This window comes from Primulina tabacum, chromosome 1, assembly GCF_025594145.1.
Source record: "Primulina tabacum isolate GXHZ01 chromosome 1, ASM2559414v2, whole genome shotgun sequence".
NCBI lineage: Eukaryota > Viridiplantae > Streptophyta > Magnoliopsida > Lamiales > Gesneriaceae > Primulina > Primulina tabacum.
The window spans coordinates 13,575,097-13,590,611 of record NC_134550.1 but is presented as its reverse complement, the minus strand read 5'-3'; the positions used below and the strand labels follow the sequence as shown (position 1 = coordinate 13,590,611).

At 33.5% G+C, this 15,515-nt stretch overlaps 1 protein-coding gene across 1 annotated transcript; it reads left to right on the top strand.

Moving 5' to 3' along the window:
- Window positions 1–13,623: 13,623 nt before the first annotated feature.
- Window positions 13,624–15,515, top strand: LOC142505302 (uncharacterized). The gene is made up of 3 exons (XM_075618233.1): window positions 13,624–13,942; window positions 14,183–15,192; window positions 15,369–15,515. Exons 1-3 carry the CDS (start codon window positions 13,624–13,626, stop codon window positions 15,513–15,515), a joined length of 1,476 nt encoding a protein of 491 aa, XP_075474348.1.

The window sequence follows — 15,515 nt, the reverse complement described above, 5'->3', positions numbered from 1 at the left end:
AGATTCTCTAATGACCACACCAGAAGTTGGTCTGAAACTTGGAGCAGTTGAAGGCCCTGATTCAACGGCTTTAGCTTTGGTGGAAGGGACAATTGGTGGAAAAACTTATCGAAGAGGAACATTCTCTAATTCAGCAAGAGCTGCTGTTTTCTTGATGCGGATGGTGGTGCGAGGCTTCTTCTTAGCTGGGGTGGGAGGCAGTGAAGCTTGCTGAGTGGGTGCTGCTGATTCTCCAGATTCCGTTTTGTCAGAATCAGACAAGACCACAACTCTTTTTCGTTTAATTTTCTTCTGCCCCTCAATTTGAGATTCTCCAATCTCCTTCTTAATGGCCACAAATTCACCAACTGTTGGCTTTGGCCTTAAGGCAAGCACATTATCAGCATAAGTCATGGTGACCGAAGAGCCATCCTCTTCTGTTGTGCCAGGAAAGCCATCATCTTTCAACATCTTACTGATTTGCACAGCAAATCCAGTACTTTTCCTGAGAATCATATCCTTCATAATGCGAAATAGAAAACGTCCCCAATCCACTTTCTTTACTGATGTGATGGCCACCATCACTTGAACCTTTTCTTTTGTTAGTTTGTCAAAGGTTCCAGCCTTAACTAACAAGGCTTTTGCTACTATATCAGCGAGTACCTGGTACTCAATTTTCAGTAGCTTCTAGAATCAGAAAAGTGAGAGCTCTTCACCAGTAGCTGAAAAGATGGTTAAAGCAGTAGACATTTCTTCCTTTGTGATATCCGAAAGCTCGGAAAGGCCAGAAATCGGTAGGAAGAAAGTAGAACCCAGAAGTGCAGCATCAATAGAGATCGATGCATCTCTCTGTGTATAGGTAATCTTGCCTTCCACAACTTCTGCTTTGGCATAGAAATCCAGAAGAACAGACTTGTAGATAACAGCAGGCGATTCCAAGAATATTCGAAGCCCAGACTTTTCCAATGATTTGAACATCTTGACAAGATTCTCATCCTTAATAGTGAGAACAGAAGCAAAATTCACCTGATAAGCATTCAACGTATATGCTGCGGCCATTTCTAAGTTTGAAAGAGAATAGAAGTATGTTAGCAGTAGATGCGAAAAAGCAGTAGAGACAAGGAAATAATCTGAGTTCGTAAAGCGTAGTAAAAAAAATGAACGGTTAAAGCAAAATATACAGCCGTCAGTGAACATAGGGACACGTGTCGATGTGTTAGAAGAGAGAGAGGCAAAAGTGTCAGTTACTCTACTCATTTTAAAATATTTTAAAAATTGGCGGGCTGTCCGAGGCGGTTGCTAAATAAACAGAAGCTGATTTGTCATTTTATGATAATATCTACTGGAAGTGGATAAGATGCTGAAACAAATGCAGCACTTCAACAACTTCTGGTAGGTATACTGTTTTATCGAAAAGACAAATCAGTTTCTAATATAAATGCCCTAAAGATGTTCCCCCACAATTAGTGCAGTAGTAATGGATATTAAATACTAAACGACTCTTGGCAATCTTTCAATTTAAACCCTTGAATTTGAACAGTCACAAGGATCCTTATCTCCTTTGAATATCACTATAAATACCTGCAAGGGTTAAACAAGGTTAAGTAAACATAAAAATCAAATGAAAGAAGAGGTAACAACTTATCCGGAAGCAGAAGCAAGAATGTTCAGAAGACAGCTTGCTGCGATTTCTAAGAAGATGTTGGAAAAAGTCGTTCTGCACATAATGATCCTTGGATCATACTCCTGGAGTTGTAATATTAACAATCAAAAAGATTGTTTGCTTTCATTGAGATTGATATGTAGCATCGATCCCTTCCAGAAGCATGCTAATGCAATAAGAGAGTGCTGGTGGATCGATAATGCTAATATCATCTATAATGCCCTGTAAAGTATTTGATTATACATTAGTGCTGACAAGACCCAAGCTTGCTAGATTCTTTGCAAGACCTAAGCTTGCTGGATTCTTTTCGAAAAAGACTCTCCTTCTTCTGCTAAAGTACTTTGCAAAAATACTACAAGCTGCTGATATTATTGAAGACATAAGCTTGATTAGTCTAGAATTTCAGAAGACGTTTCGATTGTCTTGAGATTTCTGTAACTTTCGCTTTGTTTAATGTACTGGAAAATTTCTAATAAAATTTCAGTTGAAGTACTTGATGTTTCTTTATTCCTTTCTGCAAACAACTCAATGTTAGAAGAATAAAATGAATAAATGATTAAGTTCAGAAGGAAGTAAGTCGTCTTATGATAGCTTCTACTGGAAACTGAAGAAAGCCTTGTTTTGTTAATGAGACAAAATACTTTCTGTATCTGACACAAAATCACAGAAGATCAGAATAAAGTTCTACCTAAATTAGTGCAATTATTAAATGAAAATACTTGGTAACTGAACCGATGATAGCTTGATATGGGATGTTTCATATATATATCTACTGTAGTCAAGACTTTCTCGAGCTTTGGTGCCTGATTTTCATCTATAAATATGAACATGGGGTAAACCAGATAATCATTCTTTAAGAGAAATGGCAAGAGATAATAGTCCTGATTTGGCTGATGAGTTTATGAGGGAGGTGACCGCTGCAAGAAAGAAAGCAATAGAAGACAAAGTGATGAAGAAGACACTTGCTACATGGACTAAAATCCAGGAGCTTAAGTCCTCCTTCGAGAGTGGGCGAGCATCTTCCACCAAGGAGTTGTTAATGATGAAGAAATATTATCGACGTCTCCATAGTGCTGATAGTGCAGACGTCGTCTCTGATGATGGCATCTACCTTCTCATGCTCTTAAAGGAGCAAAAGACTCTGAAAAAGGTTGCTTTTTCAGAGGAGTTTCTACGTACTTTTACCGGAGAACTGACCACTTGGTTGGCATTCTGGAGGGAGTACGTTGAAAAAAAAGTGAGAAATGTACGTCCCCGCTTCTATTATTTTTAATGAAATTTTATGTCTACTGATTATTTCTATCGTTCAGCTTTTACCTTCTGCAAAATTAAAAACTGAATAATCACAGAGGAAAAGTTAAGCCATAATATCAGATGATGATAAATAATCAAGTTAAATCTATTAATCCAAGTGTATTTCGAAAGTAAGAAAACTTATTCTCAGGCAGAGGTTTTGTAAAAATGTCTGCTGCTTGCTGATCAGTAGGAATGTATTCCAGACGAATGTTCTTCTTTTGCACATGATCTCTGATAAAATGATGTCTGATATCAATGTGCTTAGTTCTGGAATGGAGTACTGGATTATGTGATATAGCAATTGCACTGGTATTGTCACAAAATATTGGTGATTCAGTGGCTTGAACTCCATAGTCTTTGAGTTGTTGCTGTATCCAAAGTATTTGAGAACAACAGCTTCCAGCAGCAAGATATTCAGCTTCTGCAGTAGACGTGGCTATGGAAGTCTGCTTTTTGCTAAACCAGGAGATCAACCTATCACCAAGAAATTGACAAAAACCAATTGTGCTTTTTCTATCCAGTTTACATCCTGCATAATCAGCATCTGAGTATCCAATAAGATTAAACGACGAGTCCGTGGGATACCAGAGGCCTACATTTTGAGTACCCTTAAGATATTTTAAAATTCTTTTACCAGCAATGTAATGTGATTGTTTAGGGTTTGATTGAAATCTAGCAAAAATGCAAACAGCAAAATGATATCTGGTCTACTGGCAGTAAGGTATAACAATGAACCAATCAAACCACGATACTGAGTTACCTCTACTGAAATTCCCCCTTCATCTTTATCAAGTTTAGTAGATGAGCTCATAGGAGTGGAAGCAGCAGAACATGTTTCCATCCCAAACTTTTTCAGTAGTTCCTTTGTATACCTAGTTTGGTTTATGAAGATTCCAGTATCAACTTGCTTGATTTGAAGTCCTAAGAAAAATGTTAATTCTCTCATCATGCTCATCTCGAACTGGTCCTGCATTAACTTAGCAAACTTTGCACATAATTTGGGGTTAGTTGACCCAAATATGATATCATCAACATAAATCTGAACTAACAATATGTGTTTGTTTTTGGCTAAGGTAAACAAAGTCTTATCTACAGTACCAACGGTGAAACCATGATTAATGAGAAATTGTGAAAGTGTGTCGTACCAAGCCCTAGGTGCTTGTTTCAGACCATACAATGTTTTATATAATTTAAAAACATGATTTGGTAACAAATGATTAGAAAAACCTGGAGGCTGTTCAACATATACTTCCTCTTGTAGTAGACCATTAAGAAACGCACTCTTTACATCCATTTGATATACTTTGAAGTTTTTGAAAGCAGCAAAGACTAAGAATATTCTGATAGCTTCGAGCCTAGCTACTGGTGCAAAGGTTTCATCATAGTCTATTCCTTCTTCTTGTCTGAATCCTTGTGCAACCAGTCTTGCTTTGTTTCTTACAACTGTTCCTTCCTCATTTAGTTTGTTTCTGAATACCCACCGAGTTCCAATGACAGCTTGGTGAGAAGGTCTAGGTACTAGAAACCAAACTTTATTCCTCTCAAATTGATTCAGCTCTTCTTGCATAGCTTCTATCCAACTGGGATCCAGAAGAACTTCTTCAATTTTCTTTGGTTCATCTTGAGAAATAAAAGCAGCATGCATGTATTCATTTATCATCTGTCTTCTAGTCCTTAGTGGAGCTGCTGGATTTCCAATTACCAAAGATGGAGGATGAGATTTTCTCCAAATAAAAGGATTTAGATTGTCTTCATATAAGGCAGTAGATTGTTTTGGAGTATCGACTGCTGGTTCTGGAATGTCAGCTGCTGGTTCTGGAGTATCAGCTGCTGGTTCTGGAGTATCAGCTGCTGGTTCTGGAATGTGAATGTCTGGTTCTGGATTTTGAATATCTTTGACACTTGCTTCTGCATCATCTTCACTGTCTAATTCCAGATAAACCCTGTCTAATCTTTTACTTAAATTAGATATGTTAGTAATCTCGGGAACACTGCTGTCTTCATCAAAGACAACATGAATAGATTCTTCAACATTAAGAGTTTTATTATTGAAAATTCTAAAAGCCTTACTAACTGCTGAATATCCAAGAAATAAACCAGTGTCAGATTTTGAATCAAAAGCAGCTAAATGATTTTTGCCATTATTGTGCACAAAGCATCTACAACCGAAAACATGAAAGTAAGATACGTTCGGTTTACTTCCTTTCCATATTTCATACGGAGTCTGATTGTTTCTCTTGTTGATCATCGTTCTGTTTTGTGTGTAGCAAGATGTATTAATAGCTTCTGCCCAGAAGCGCTGAGAGATGCCTGCATCTGCTAGCATTGTTTTAGCAGCTTCTTTAAGTGTTCTATTTCTCCTCTCAGCTACTCCATTTTGTTGAGGCGTCCTGGCAGCTGAATATTCATGATGAATGCCCTGTTCATCTAGATATATCTCAAGAATCTTGTTAGTAAATTCAGTACCTCGATCACTTCTGATTCTAATGACAGAAACTGATTTTTCATTTTGAATCTTTTTCACAAGTTTGATCAGGAGGTTACTGGTTTCATCTTTTCCAGCAAGAAAGATTACCCAAGTAAATCTAGAGAAATCATCAACAACAACAAAGGTGTATCTAATTCCCCCTAAGCTCATGATAGAAATTGGACCAAATAAGTCAATATGTAATAATTCTAAACATCTTGAGGATGATTTGCTGCCTTTATTTTTGAAACTAGATCTTACTTGCTTACCAAGTTGACAGGCAGAACATACATAATTCGTAACAAATTTTATTCTTGGCAATCCGTCGACTAAGTTCCGCCTTTTGAGATTGTTGATAGACTTGAAATTCAGATGATTCAATCTCTTGTGCCACAGCCAGTGTTTTTCACTTAGAGATGCAACTAAACATGTAGGAGCAATGATATGATCTATGTTCCATGAAATTTTATAGGTGTTGCCTTTTGTAACTCCGGTTAGAACAGTAAAGTCATTAGCATTTTTGACTATGCAAGTGTGCTTCTGGAATGCTACTGAAAAACCACTATCACATAATTGACTAATACTGATCAAGTTATAACAAAGATTTTCAACTAAGAGCACATCCTTAATAGTGATGTTACCATGGATAATCTTACCCTTACCCACGGTTCTACCTTTTGAGTTGTCCCCAAAGGTTATTTCTGGACCAGCACAACTCACTATTTCTGATAGTAGACTTTTCTGTCCAGTCATATGTCTGGAACATCCACTGTCCAAATACCATGTTGAGCTACTGATCTTGGTTTTCTTTACCTGTACCTGCAAACACAAATTTTATTATCTGATACCCAATCTATTTGGGTCCAAGCCTTATTAGTCCCTTTGGAACCCACATTTGTACAATTCTTGTACTTCGGGTATCCATGGAGGTGTGTGCAACGAAGGGTCTGTTATTTCTCACATTATGCATCTTAAAAAGTTGTTCTTCCCTTCTGTTTCTATTGTCTAGCCTGTATCTCTTCTGAACAGGTCTAGAATTGTAGTACTGGTAGTTTTTAACCTTCATAGGAGGTTGTCTTCCTGAGTTGAATCCTCTACTGGATCCAGAACTCTGGTCAACTCTTTCCTTAGGTTTAACATAACCCAGACCATAATGCATCCTGTTGTTCATCTGATTTACATTCCTCTCAATTGAAGCAGTAGGTACTTCTGGTTTCTGTACCACACTGGATTTCACAAAGTGAATGTACTTCCCTTTGCACATATCCAGTTTTGGCTTAGTATTCGTTTCAGAAGTGCCTTCATTATTACCAAATCCGAGACCACTCCTGTTTCCAGATTGTTTTTGTAATTCTTGCATCTTTTCTAGTAAAATAGAGGACTTGTTCCAAGCATTCACCAGTAGCTATAGCTTCTGATTTTCCGAAAGCATCGTCTGGTAATCTGCTATTACTCTTTCATTCTCAGTTTTTAATTTACTCATCTCAACTTGTAGATCATTACAGCTGTTTACTTGCAAGCAAGTTAACTTACTGTTCTGATCTCTTAAGTTCTGATTTTCAATTTTAACTTCCTCGAATGATTGAGAAAGTCTAGAATACTCTTCTGCCATGTCGTGTAATGCTTTGACTAAATCATTGCGTGTAAATTCATCAGAGTCAAAGTCAAATACATCTCCGGATGTCGAGGTTGACTCAGTATTTGCCATCAGACATTTGATCTCATCTTCATCACTTTCACTCGAATGGCTTTCAGAACCAGAAGATTCAGAACTTGAGTCTGCCCATTTGGACTTACTTTCTTTTGCAACCATTGCCTTCCTGTCTCTTCTGATCTTTTTATCATTGAGTTTGACACCCTTCTTCCTCTGGTCATCCTTATTTGGTTTTGGACAATTAGCAATGAAGTGTCCAACTTTTTCACAGTTAAAGCATGCCATATCACTAGGTGATTATTCCTTTTTGAAATTGCGGTTGGGACTTTGAAATGTTCTATGATTCTTTCTCATGAATCTGGAAAACTTCTTAACAAATAATGACATTGCGTCATTGCTTATCTGTTCAACACTTCTCTCAGAAGTGTTCTCTAAAGCAGTAACAGAAGATGAGCTTGGAGCAACTGTAGTAGTAGAGTTAACAATAGCTGCTAGAGCTTTGGTTGGTGGATTTGCTAAGGGCACTTCTCCACTTCGAACTTCAAGTTCAAACTCATATGCCTTTAAATCCGAGAACAAGTCGTGTAGTTCTAACTTGTTGAGATCCTTGGAAGCTCTCATTGTCATTGTTTTGACGTCCCATTCTCTGGGTAGGCCTCTCATTACCTTTAATGCAATTTCTCTATTGCCAATGTCTTTCCCAAGAGCTGAGAGTTCATTGACGAGGCTGCTGAATCGTTCATCAAATTCATTCATAGTTTCTCCAGCCCTCATCTTCATATTCTCAAACTTCTGCATGGCTACAGACAGTTTGTTTTCCTTTGTTTCTTCGTTTCCTTCACAGATCTGAATTAATTTTTCCCAGATTTCCTTGGCAGTATGGCACATCTTGATTTTGCTGAAGGTATTTTTGTCGAGTGTCTTGTATAAAATGTCCTTCGCAACGTTGTCAAGATTGGTTTTCTTCTTGTCCTCACTTGTCCATTCATATCTTGGTTTTTCAAGCATCTGAGGTGCACCTTCGGTGATAGCAATAGCTGGATTTGGCTTTAAGATCTTTAATGGACCATCAGTGATGACATACCACATGTCATCATCTTGAGCCGCAAGATGAGCATGCATTCTGATTTTCCAATCATCGAAATATTCTTTTGAGAACATTGAAACTTTGCTGAAATGAGCCATGTCTATTAAATATTTTTCAGAACAAGAATAACTCTGCTCTGATACCACTTGTTGAGGATCGGGTTGAGTTTAGAAGGGGGGTTGAATAAACTCAACGGCAAACTTAACCGATTTTTCGGAATGATGTGCTAGAGTCCTGTTAAAGATTCTAGCAGATTCTTGTTCAAGTATAAAGACCAGCAGATCACAAGATAATGTGCGAAAATGATCTGTTAGTTAGTAGGTGAAAAATAATGATACAGAAAAACAGTAGATGGCACAAGGTTTGTTTCTGGAAGTTCGAAGATGAATCTTCTACGTCTCCCCTTCTTCTGTTTCCAGAAGGTATCACTAAAAGACTTTGGTGAATACAACACAACAATTGTACACACCCACTTCAATAGGACTTGCCCTTCGCCTATTGAAACTTTTAGCTTTACAACTCAACTTCTTGAATGATCTTAAATTCTGGAAAAGACTCTTTTCCAGTTACAAATTCTTCTATCAATGAAATAATGAAGTGAATAGCTTGAGAAGATATAATGAAAATAGCTAGCACAATATGATCTCAATGATCAAGAGTATGCAATGAAGCGTGTGCTGCTTTTTCAGTGTTGAGCTTTTGGGATGACTGAAAGTTCTAGCGATGCTCAAATGATATTCTTTGATTTAGATTCGTTCCACTTCTCTCTCTCTTTTTTGAAAAGTGATTCGTCTCCATATATATAGACTTTATCCAACGTTAAAATCTGAACGGCTCTTTTTGACTTTTCAGTGGTTCAGGTTTATTGCCGAAAATGGACCCTGCAGAATACATTAAAAGTAATCAGTCGCAGTTCATACCAAAAATGGTATACCGTCTTAAATGTTCTTGTATAACATTTAATTGCATTTAATGAAGCAATAAATGCTGGTATCACGTTAATAGATCAACGGTAATATTTAGAGACTTTGAAATACGCAAGATTCTGTTAGTGTATATTTCGAATTTTTTATCCTTCTAGTTCTGGTTTTAGCTAAGAAACAGTACTTGACAAGTGCTGCTACTGGTCTTTAGCTCGATACAAGTGCTTCTGTTTTTTCTGCTATTTTACATCTACTGGTTTTGTACTAAGCCAGCATCTACTGGTTTTTACTAGCATATCCACTTTTACTAGCATCTCCACAACAAATTTAAGTCTAACACTATATATATTAGTAATATTTATATACATTTAATATTTAAAATTATTTCATATGTAAAAATATTAAATTTGAAATATAATTTAACTTCAACATATAGAATAAGTGGCCGTAAAATATGGAGGATCTACGTCATCCAAGCTTCTAACAATGAAGGACTCTATAGGATTGAAAAAAAAAATCCTAAAATGTTAATAGTAATAGTAAAATCCCAAAGTGATGTTTTATGCGAAAAACATATCCTAAGATAATAATAGTAAAAAATGTATTTTGTCTTTCCTTGAAATGACAGTTCGTTAAAATCAAATTATGATAATATTTTAATTTTATTAATACATTATTCAGTCTTCTAAAACATCTAATAACATAATATTATTGGTAAAACAAGGGAGACTTGCTTTTAAATCCTCAACAACATTGTTACATGTGTGTTCATTTTCTGTTAGACTGAAACATTCTTTATAGTTCCTGATTCATACAAAATATTTTTTCTCTCTGAGCTACAATTATTTTTCGGATGAAATGTTGTATAAAACATTGAAAATCTGGAACATATATACGATATTGATGAACAAATTGTTTTATATTTGGTATAAAAGATAAAATTTTGATTAATAAATTAGAACAACTATATTAATATCAATACTTTCTATACTTATTTGTGTGTTCAAATATCATATATTAATATCCAATCTGAAAGAGTTTATATTGTAATATAATATATTAGTATCATATTTTTATTGTTTTGTACCAATTTACATATGAAAAACGTGTCATTAATACAAAAGTTTATTATACATGTTTGGGTACTTAGAAATCATATATTAATGTCATATCTGAAATATTCAATATTCAAATATCATATATTAATATCGGTTTTTTAAGGTTTTGTACCGAATTTTCATCCGAAAAAGACATGTCATTAATATCAAATTTTATTATACTTTTTTAGGTATTCAAAAATCATATATTAGTGTCAGATAAAAAAAATTAGTTATGAAATATCATATATTTGTTCCATATTTTCGATGTTTGTACCGAATTTCATCCGAAAAATACATGTGTGCCCAAGGAGTGAATAAATATTTTTTGGTTAGTCAGGGACTGTACAAAAAAAATTGATCTGACAGAGATTGAACACACATTTAACTATTAAGATGAAGATTTATTGATCATTTGCTTGTAAAAGAATATATACAATTTTGATAAGAGTAAAATTCATTTTGATACTTGAACTTTTGATAAATTGACAAATTAATATATAAATTATTGTAAATGACTTAATTGGTAATGATCAAACTAAAAAGTCAGTGTACCCTTAACATAAATTGTTTTTAAGTCTAATTACTATTATTAAAATCAATTAGGTACACAATTTTATTTTCAAGGTTATATTTTTATTAATTTTAAAAATATCATATCAGTTTACCCTTAATATAAATTCGTGGTTTTTTTTTTTTACTTATACTTTAATTTAAATATAAATATAAAATATTTATTTTATTTTTATTGGTTATTAAATATATTTTAGTAGTTTATATGATTTATTTATTGAGTGTATTTTATTGATATATAATCATAATACTTTAATATACATATAAAAAATACCATTTCATTATAGATTTATAAATATTTTGAAAATATGTTATATTTAGTATATAATTTATTAATGACTAAATTAAATATAAATATATTTGAAAATATTAATATACTTATTTATTATAATTTTTAAATAAATATACATTAATTTTTACACTTTTAATAATAAAAAATCGAAAAATAAAATGTGTATTTAGTTGAATTTATTAAAAATAATTGGGCTTAAAAAACAATTTTATTAAAGGCTAAAATTGACTTTTTTGATGTATCATGTATCAATTAAGTCATTTATAATAGTTCATCTACTAATTTATCAATAGTTCGTGCATCAAAATGAATTTACTCATTTTAATAATTAACAATATTAAACTGCGTAATATAATTTTTTTTAAAAAGAAAACTAATAATTGTTGGGCAAATTTATTTTAAATCTCCAATTCCAAACTTCAGTTTGCATTTAGTCCCTGACGAAATATGTGTTTGCACTCGCTGATCTATAAAAAAGATTGTGCCTTCCAAGTGCCCACATGAATTTTAATGGTAAAAATCGGTACAAAACATTGAAAACATGATACTAATATATGATATTCGAATATCAAATAGTTTAAATCTGATATAAAAGATTTTTTTTTTTAATTTCAACACTTGCAACACATGTTTGAGTACTCAAAAATCATATATTAGTATCAAATCTGAAACAACTAATATTCAAATATCATATATTTATAAAATATTTTCAATATTTTGTACCAATTTTCACCCGAGAAAAGACAAATATGTCATTAATACCAATAATTGCTTGTTATGATCAAACATTTATCACTAGACCAAAAGCTATAACTGTAGCTAAGGTGCAACTTTATTTCCTTATATTTCTGGCAACATAGAGTGCATCTATTTGAGTGCTAATGGATCGGGCTGTTAGTCTCACGAGTATGGGGATGCGCGTGTTTTTATCTGTTGGTGCTGTATCGTATTCTTGAAAGATCAGTTTTTCCTTTTCTCTACTACCTACCCCGTCCTCAGCAGAGACAATATTACCCGTTAAGATCTGTCACTACTCTTTTACATCCCACTTAACCGACCAGATCAAGTGGCACAATGTGAACAGCTTTACGCACGAGAACTTCCCAAGAAGACATTCATCCTAGTACTACTCTCACTTGTGGAAGCTTAACCCAATATTTCTATATATATTTGGGTACTAAAAAAATATTATTACCCGATCTAAAATAATTTTTATTCAGATATTAATATTAGTATCATATTTTTAATATTTTATATTGTTTTAATACGAAAATAAACATATGAATCGTGAGAACTTAAAAATATTTTTTTTGATAAAAAGGTACAAACATATATTTTTTCACACAAAGACAAAATGCAAAGTTATGTTAGATTTGGAAGCTTTCTGAAAAAAAAAAGTAATATGAAGATTGGGCAAACCGTGGGCCTCAGAATTTGTCTTCGCGCGGCGACTCGACGCTGATTCAAGTCTGTGAAGACAATCTGCCACCCAAAGTAATTAAAGGAATTTTATTTTTTTTCCTCCCAAAATTAGGGAAAAACAATTAATTTGAAAAACTCAAATATACTATTATTATAGATAAATTTCGATCTTTAAATCTCAAATATAAATATATATATATATATATATATCTGATTTTGTGTATACGTTTTTTTATACAGTTATTTTAATAATTTTTTAGGTAGATAAATATAAATATAAGATAAACTATTACGAATTTATATACAAATTAATAATATTTAGGGGTTATTATTTTATGGGACAATTGTATTAAAATCCCTAATACCACTTCAAAGTTTGTGTTCAGTCCCTAGTGTAAAACAAATATATTTTCACTCCCTGACAAAACCATTTCATATGTTTTAACTCCCTCGTAAGCATGAAATTACCTAATTGACCTCATTTTTAATTAAAACTCATTTTTACCCTTAAAATCCCTAACATCATCTGTATTTGGGATTTTAATACTATTACCCCAATCCCCCATCGGCTTCGTGAGAAGAAATCCCATGGTGGGTCTGTGTGAAACCTCATTTACTTGAAGCTCTAAATCTTGAAGATTGTCGTGCAGAAAAAATTCATCGAAGGGAACAAAAAGTGAAGGTGAGTTTCTTTCCTCAAACTTTCTCATTTTTTTTCGTGAAATTCCAGCTTTTAGGTAGTTCGTGAAATTCCAGCTTTTAGTGAGTTTGTGTTTATTTGTTTCAATTTAATGATTCTCTTATGTTTTTTAATTGTTATTGTGTGTTTTTTTTATTGTTTTAAATCCATTATTTATTTGAATTCAACCGATTGAATTTCGAAAATGTAGGATTTTGTATTATGATTGTTTTTTAGAATAACGTAAAAGCAATTCAAGTATCTTGTGGTCTTAATCATACGGCTGCCTTATTTGAATACAAAGCAGTGTAAAGATGAATGCAAAAATTATTTTTAGATTTCTCGATTAATGCAATTTTATCCTCAATTTTTATGTTTTAGTTCTTGAATGATAAAGTTGTTAATTTTGTTTAAAAATTTTCTGAAAATTCTTTAAAGTCTTGAAATGTGCATATCAATTACTTTTGTATGTTTTTTGTATTAGGTGCAAAATGGAATATGAAAGTGGGTGGTCTTGCAACCTGTCGTTTTTGGGTAGCTGTAAATGCAAGAAACAGTTGTTTGTGATTTCAATTTTCAGCGGTTGTAGTTTGCTGGACATTTTTGAGAGGCTTGGAAAAAAATGTGCTGAGTTTACTCCTGAAGCTATGATTCTGCAATACGTAGCCCCCCAACACAAGATGAACGTGACTTTGAACAACGATGATGATGTCCTAAATATGATTCATCTTCATATGTGTATGAAGCTCAGCATGATTGAATTGAGGGCAGAGAGTAAAAACGAACATGTCCGCAACCAAATATTCGGAGGTAAAATATATTAGATTTATGTCCTTGTTTAGTTTTGATAATTTTTTTATATTTTAATTTATCAAGCATGAAATTGTGCACTAGTTGAGATTATTGTGGTTATATAATTTGTTCTATGTTATAATAATATAAATATGTTTTGTTGTCATGATATGAATTATTTGACGATACTAATATTATTTACATTCCATATTTTGAATTTTTTATGTTAAGTTATTTTTGTATCTTGCACTTAACAAGTTTATATCATATTGGTAAGGGTTGATGAGGAAGACAGACAGAGAAATAGTGGTAACGAAGCTGATCAAGCCTCTTTGAGCAATACACTAGATGCTTGGATTAATTGCATTCATGGTGTAGGTCAAACATTCAAAGATGCTGCTGAATTTAGAAGATGTGTTAAAAATTATGCTGTTTCTACAAGACGTTCATTTTCGTACAGAAAGAATGATAGCGAAAAAGTCACTGTTACTTGTACTGACACTAGTTGTGGATGGAGAATTTATGCTTCTAAATACAAAGCAGACAATATATTTGCGATCCGAAAATGCAATTTAGAGCATACATGTGGTGAGAATAATCTACGTAGTAGAGGACATCCTAGAGCAGATGCAACATGGATAGCTAATGTGGTGAAAGGCAAACTTATAGGAGAGCCCTCTTATCGTCCTTGTACAATTCAAAAAGACTTACAAAGAGATTATGGTGTAGAGTTAAACTATCGCAATGTGTGGAAGGGCAAGGAGTTAGCGATGCATGATATTCATGGCACAGATAAGGGATGCTATGATAGACTAAGATGGTATTGTCGAGCTGTTAAAGAAACGAATCCTGGAAGTGTTGCTGAGTGTGAGATTGATATCGAAACTAACAAATTTAAACGACTGTTCATTTGTTTGCACGCATGTGTAGTTGGTTTTGTTACTGGTTGTAGACCGTTGATTTTTTTGGACGGAACTCATATAAAGAATAAGTTTAAAGTTTGTATCCTACTTGCTGTGTCGAAGGATGCCAATGATGATCTTTTCACAATTGCTTATTCTGTTGTGGACGCGGAGAATGATATTAATTGGGAATGGTTTTGTTATCATCTGAGAAGTGTTTTGCTTTCGTGTCAAAGCATTCCATTCAATGAGTACACGTTTTTCTCTGACAGACATCCTGGGATTATCAAGGCAGTTAATCTACTATTTACGGGCAGTCACCATGCGTACTGCTTGAGACATTTAGTTGATAATTTTGTGAAAGTGGTACATAATCAATTACTTATTTTTATGTAGAACGTTCTTTTTTTTTATATGTATAAATAGATGTATTTAATATGATTTTTTTGTAACCATTTTATGTGTTGCGAAGCTATCCAAAACATAACAAAAAGCATTGGTCTTCGGTATTCAAAAAAACTGCTTATGCTCTATCTTTGCAGGAGCATGAACAACATATAAAAAATATCCTGGAGTCCATGCCACTTGCTAGGGATTTTATTGTAAATTCTGAACCACAGAGTTGGGCAAATGCATTGTTTCTTGGCAATAGATGGGGTGTTATAAATAATAACATCGCCGAATGTTGA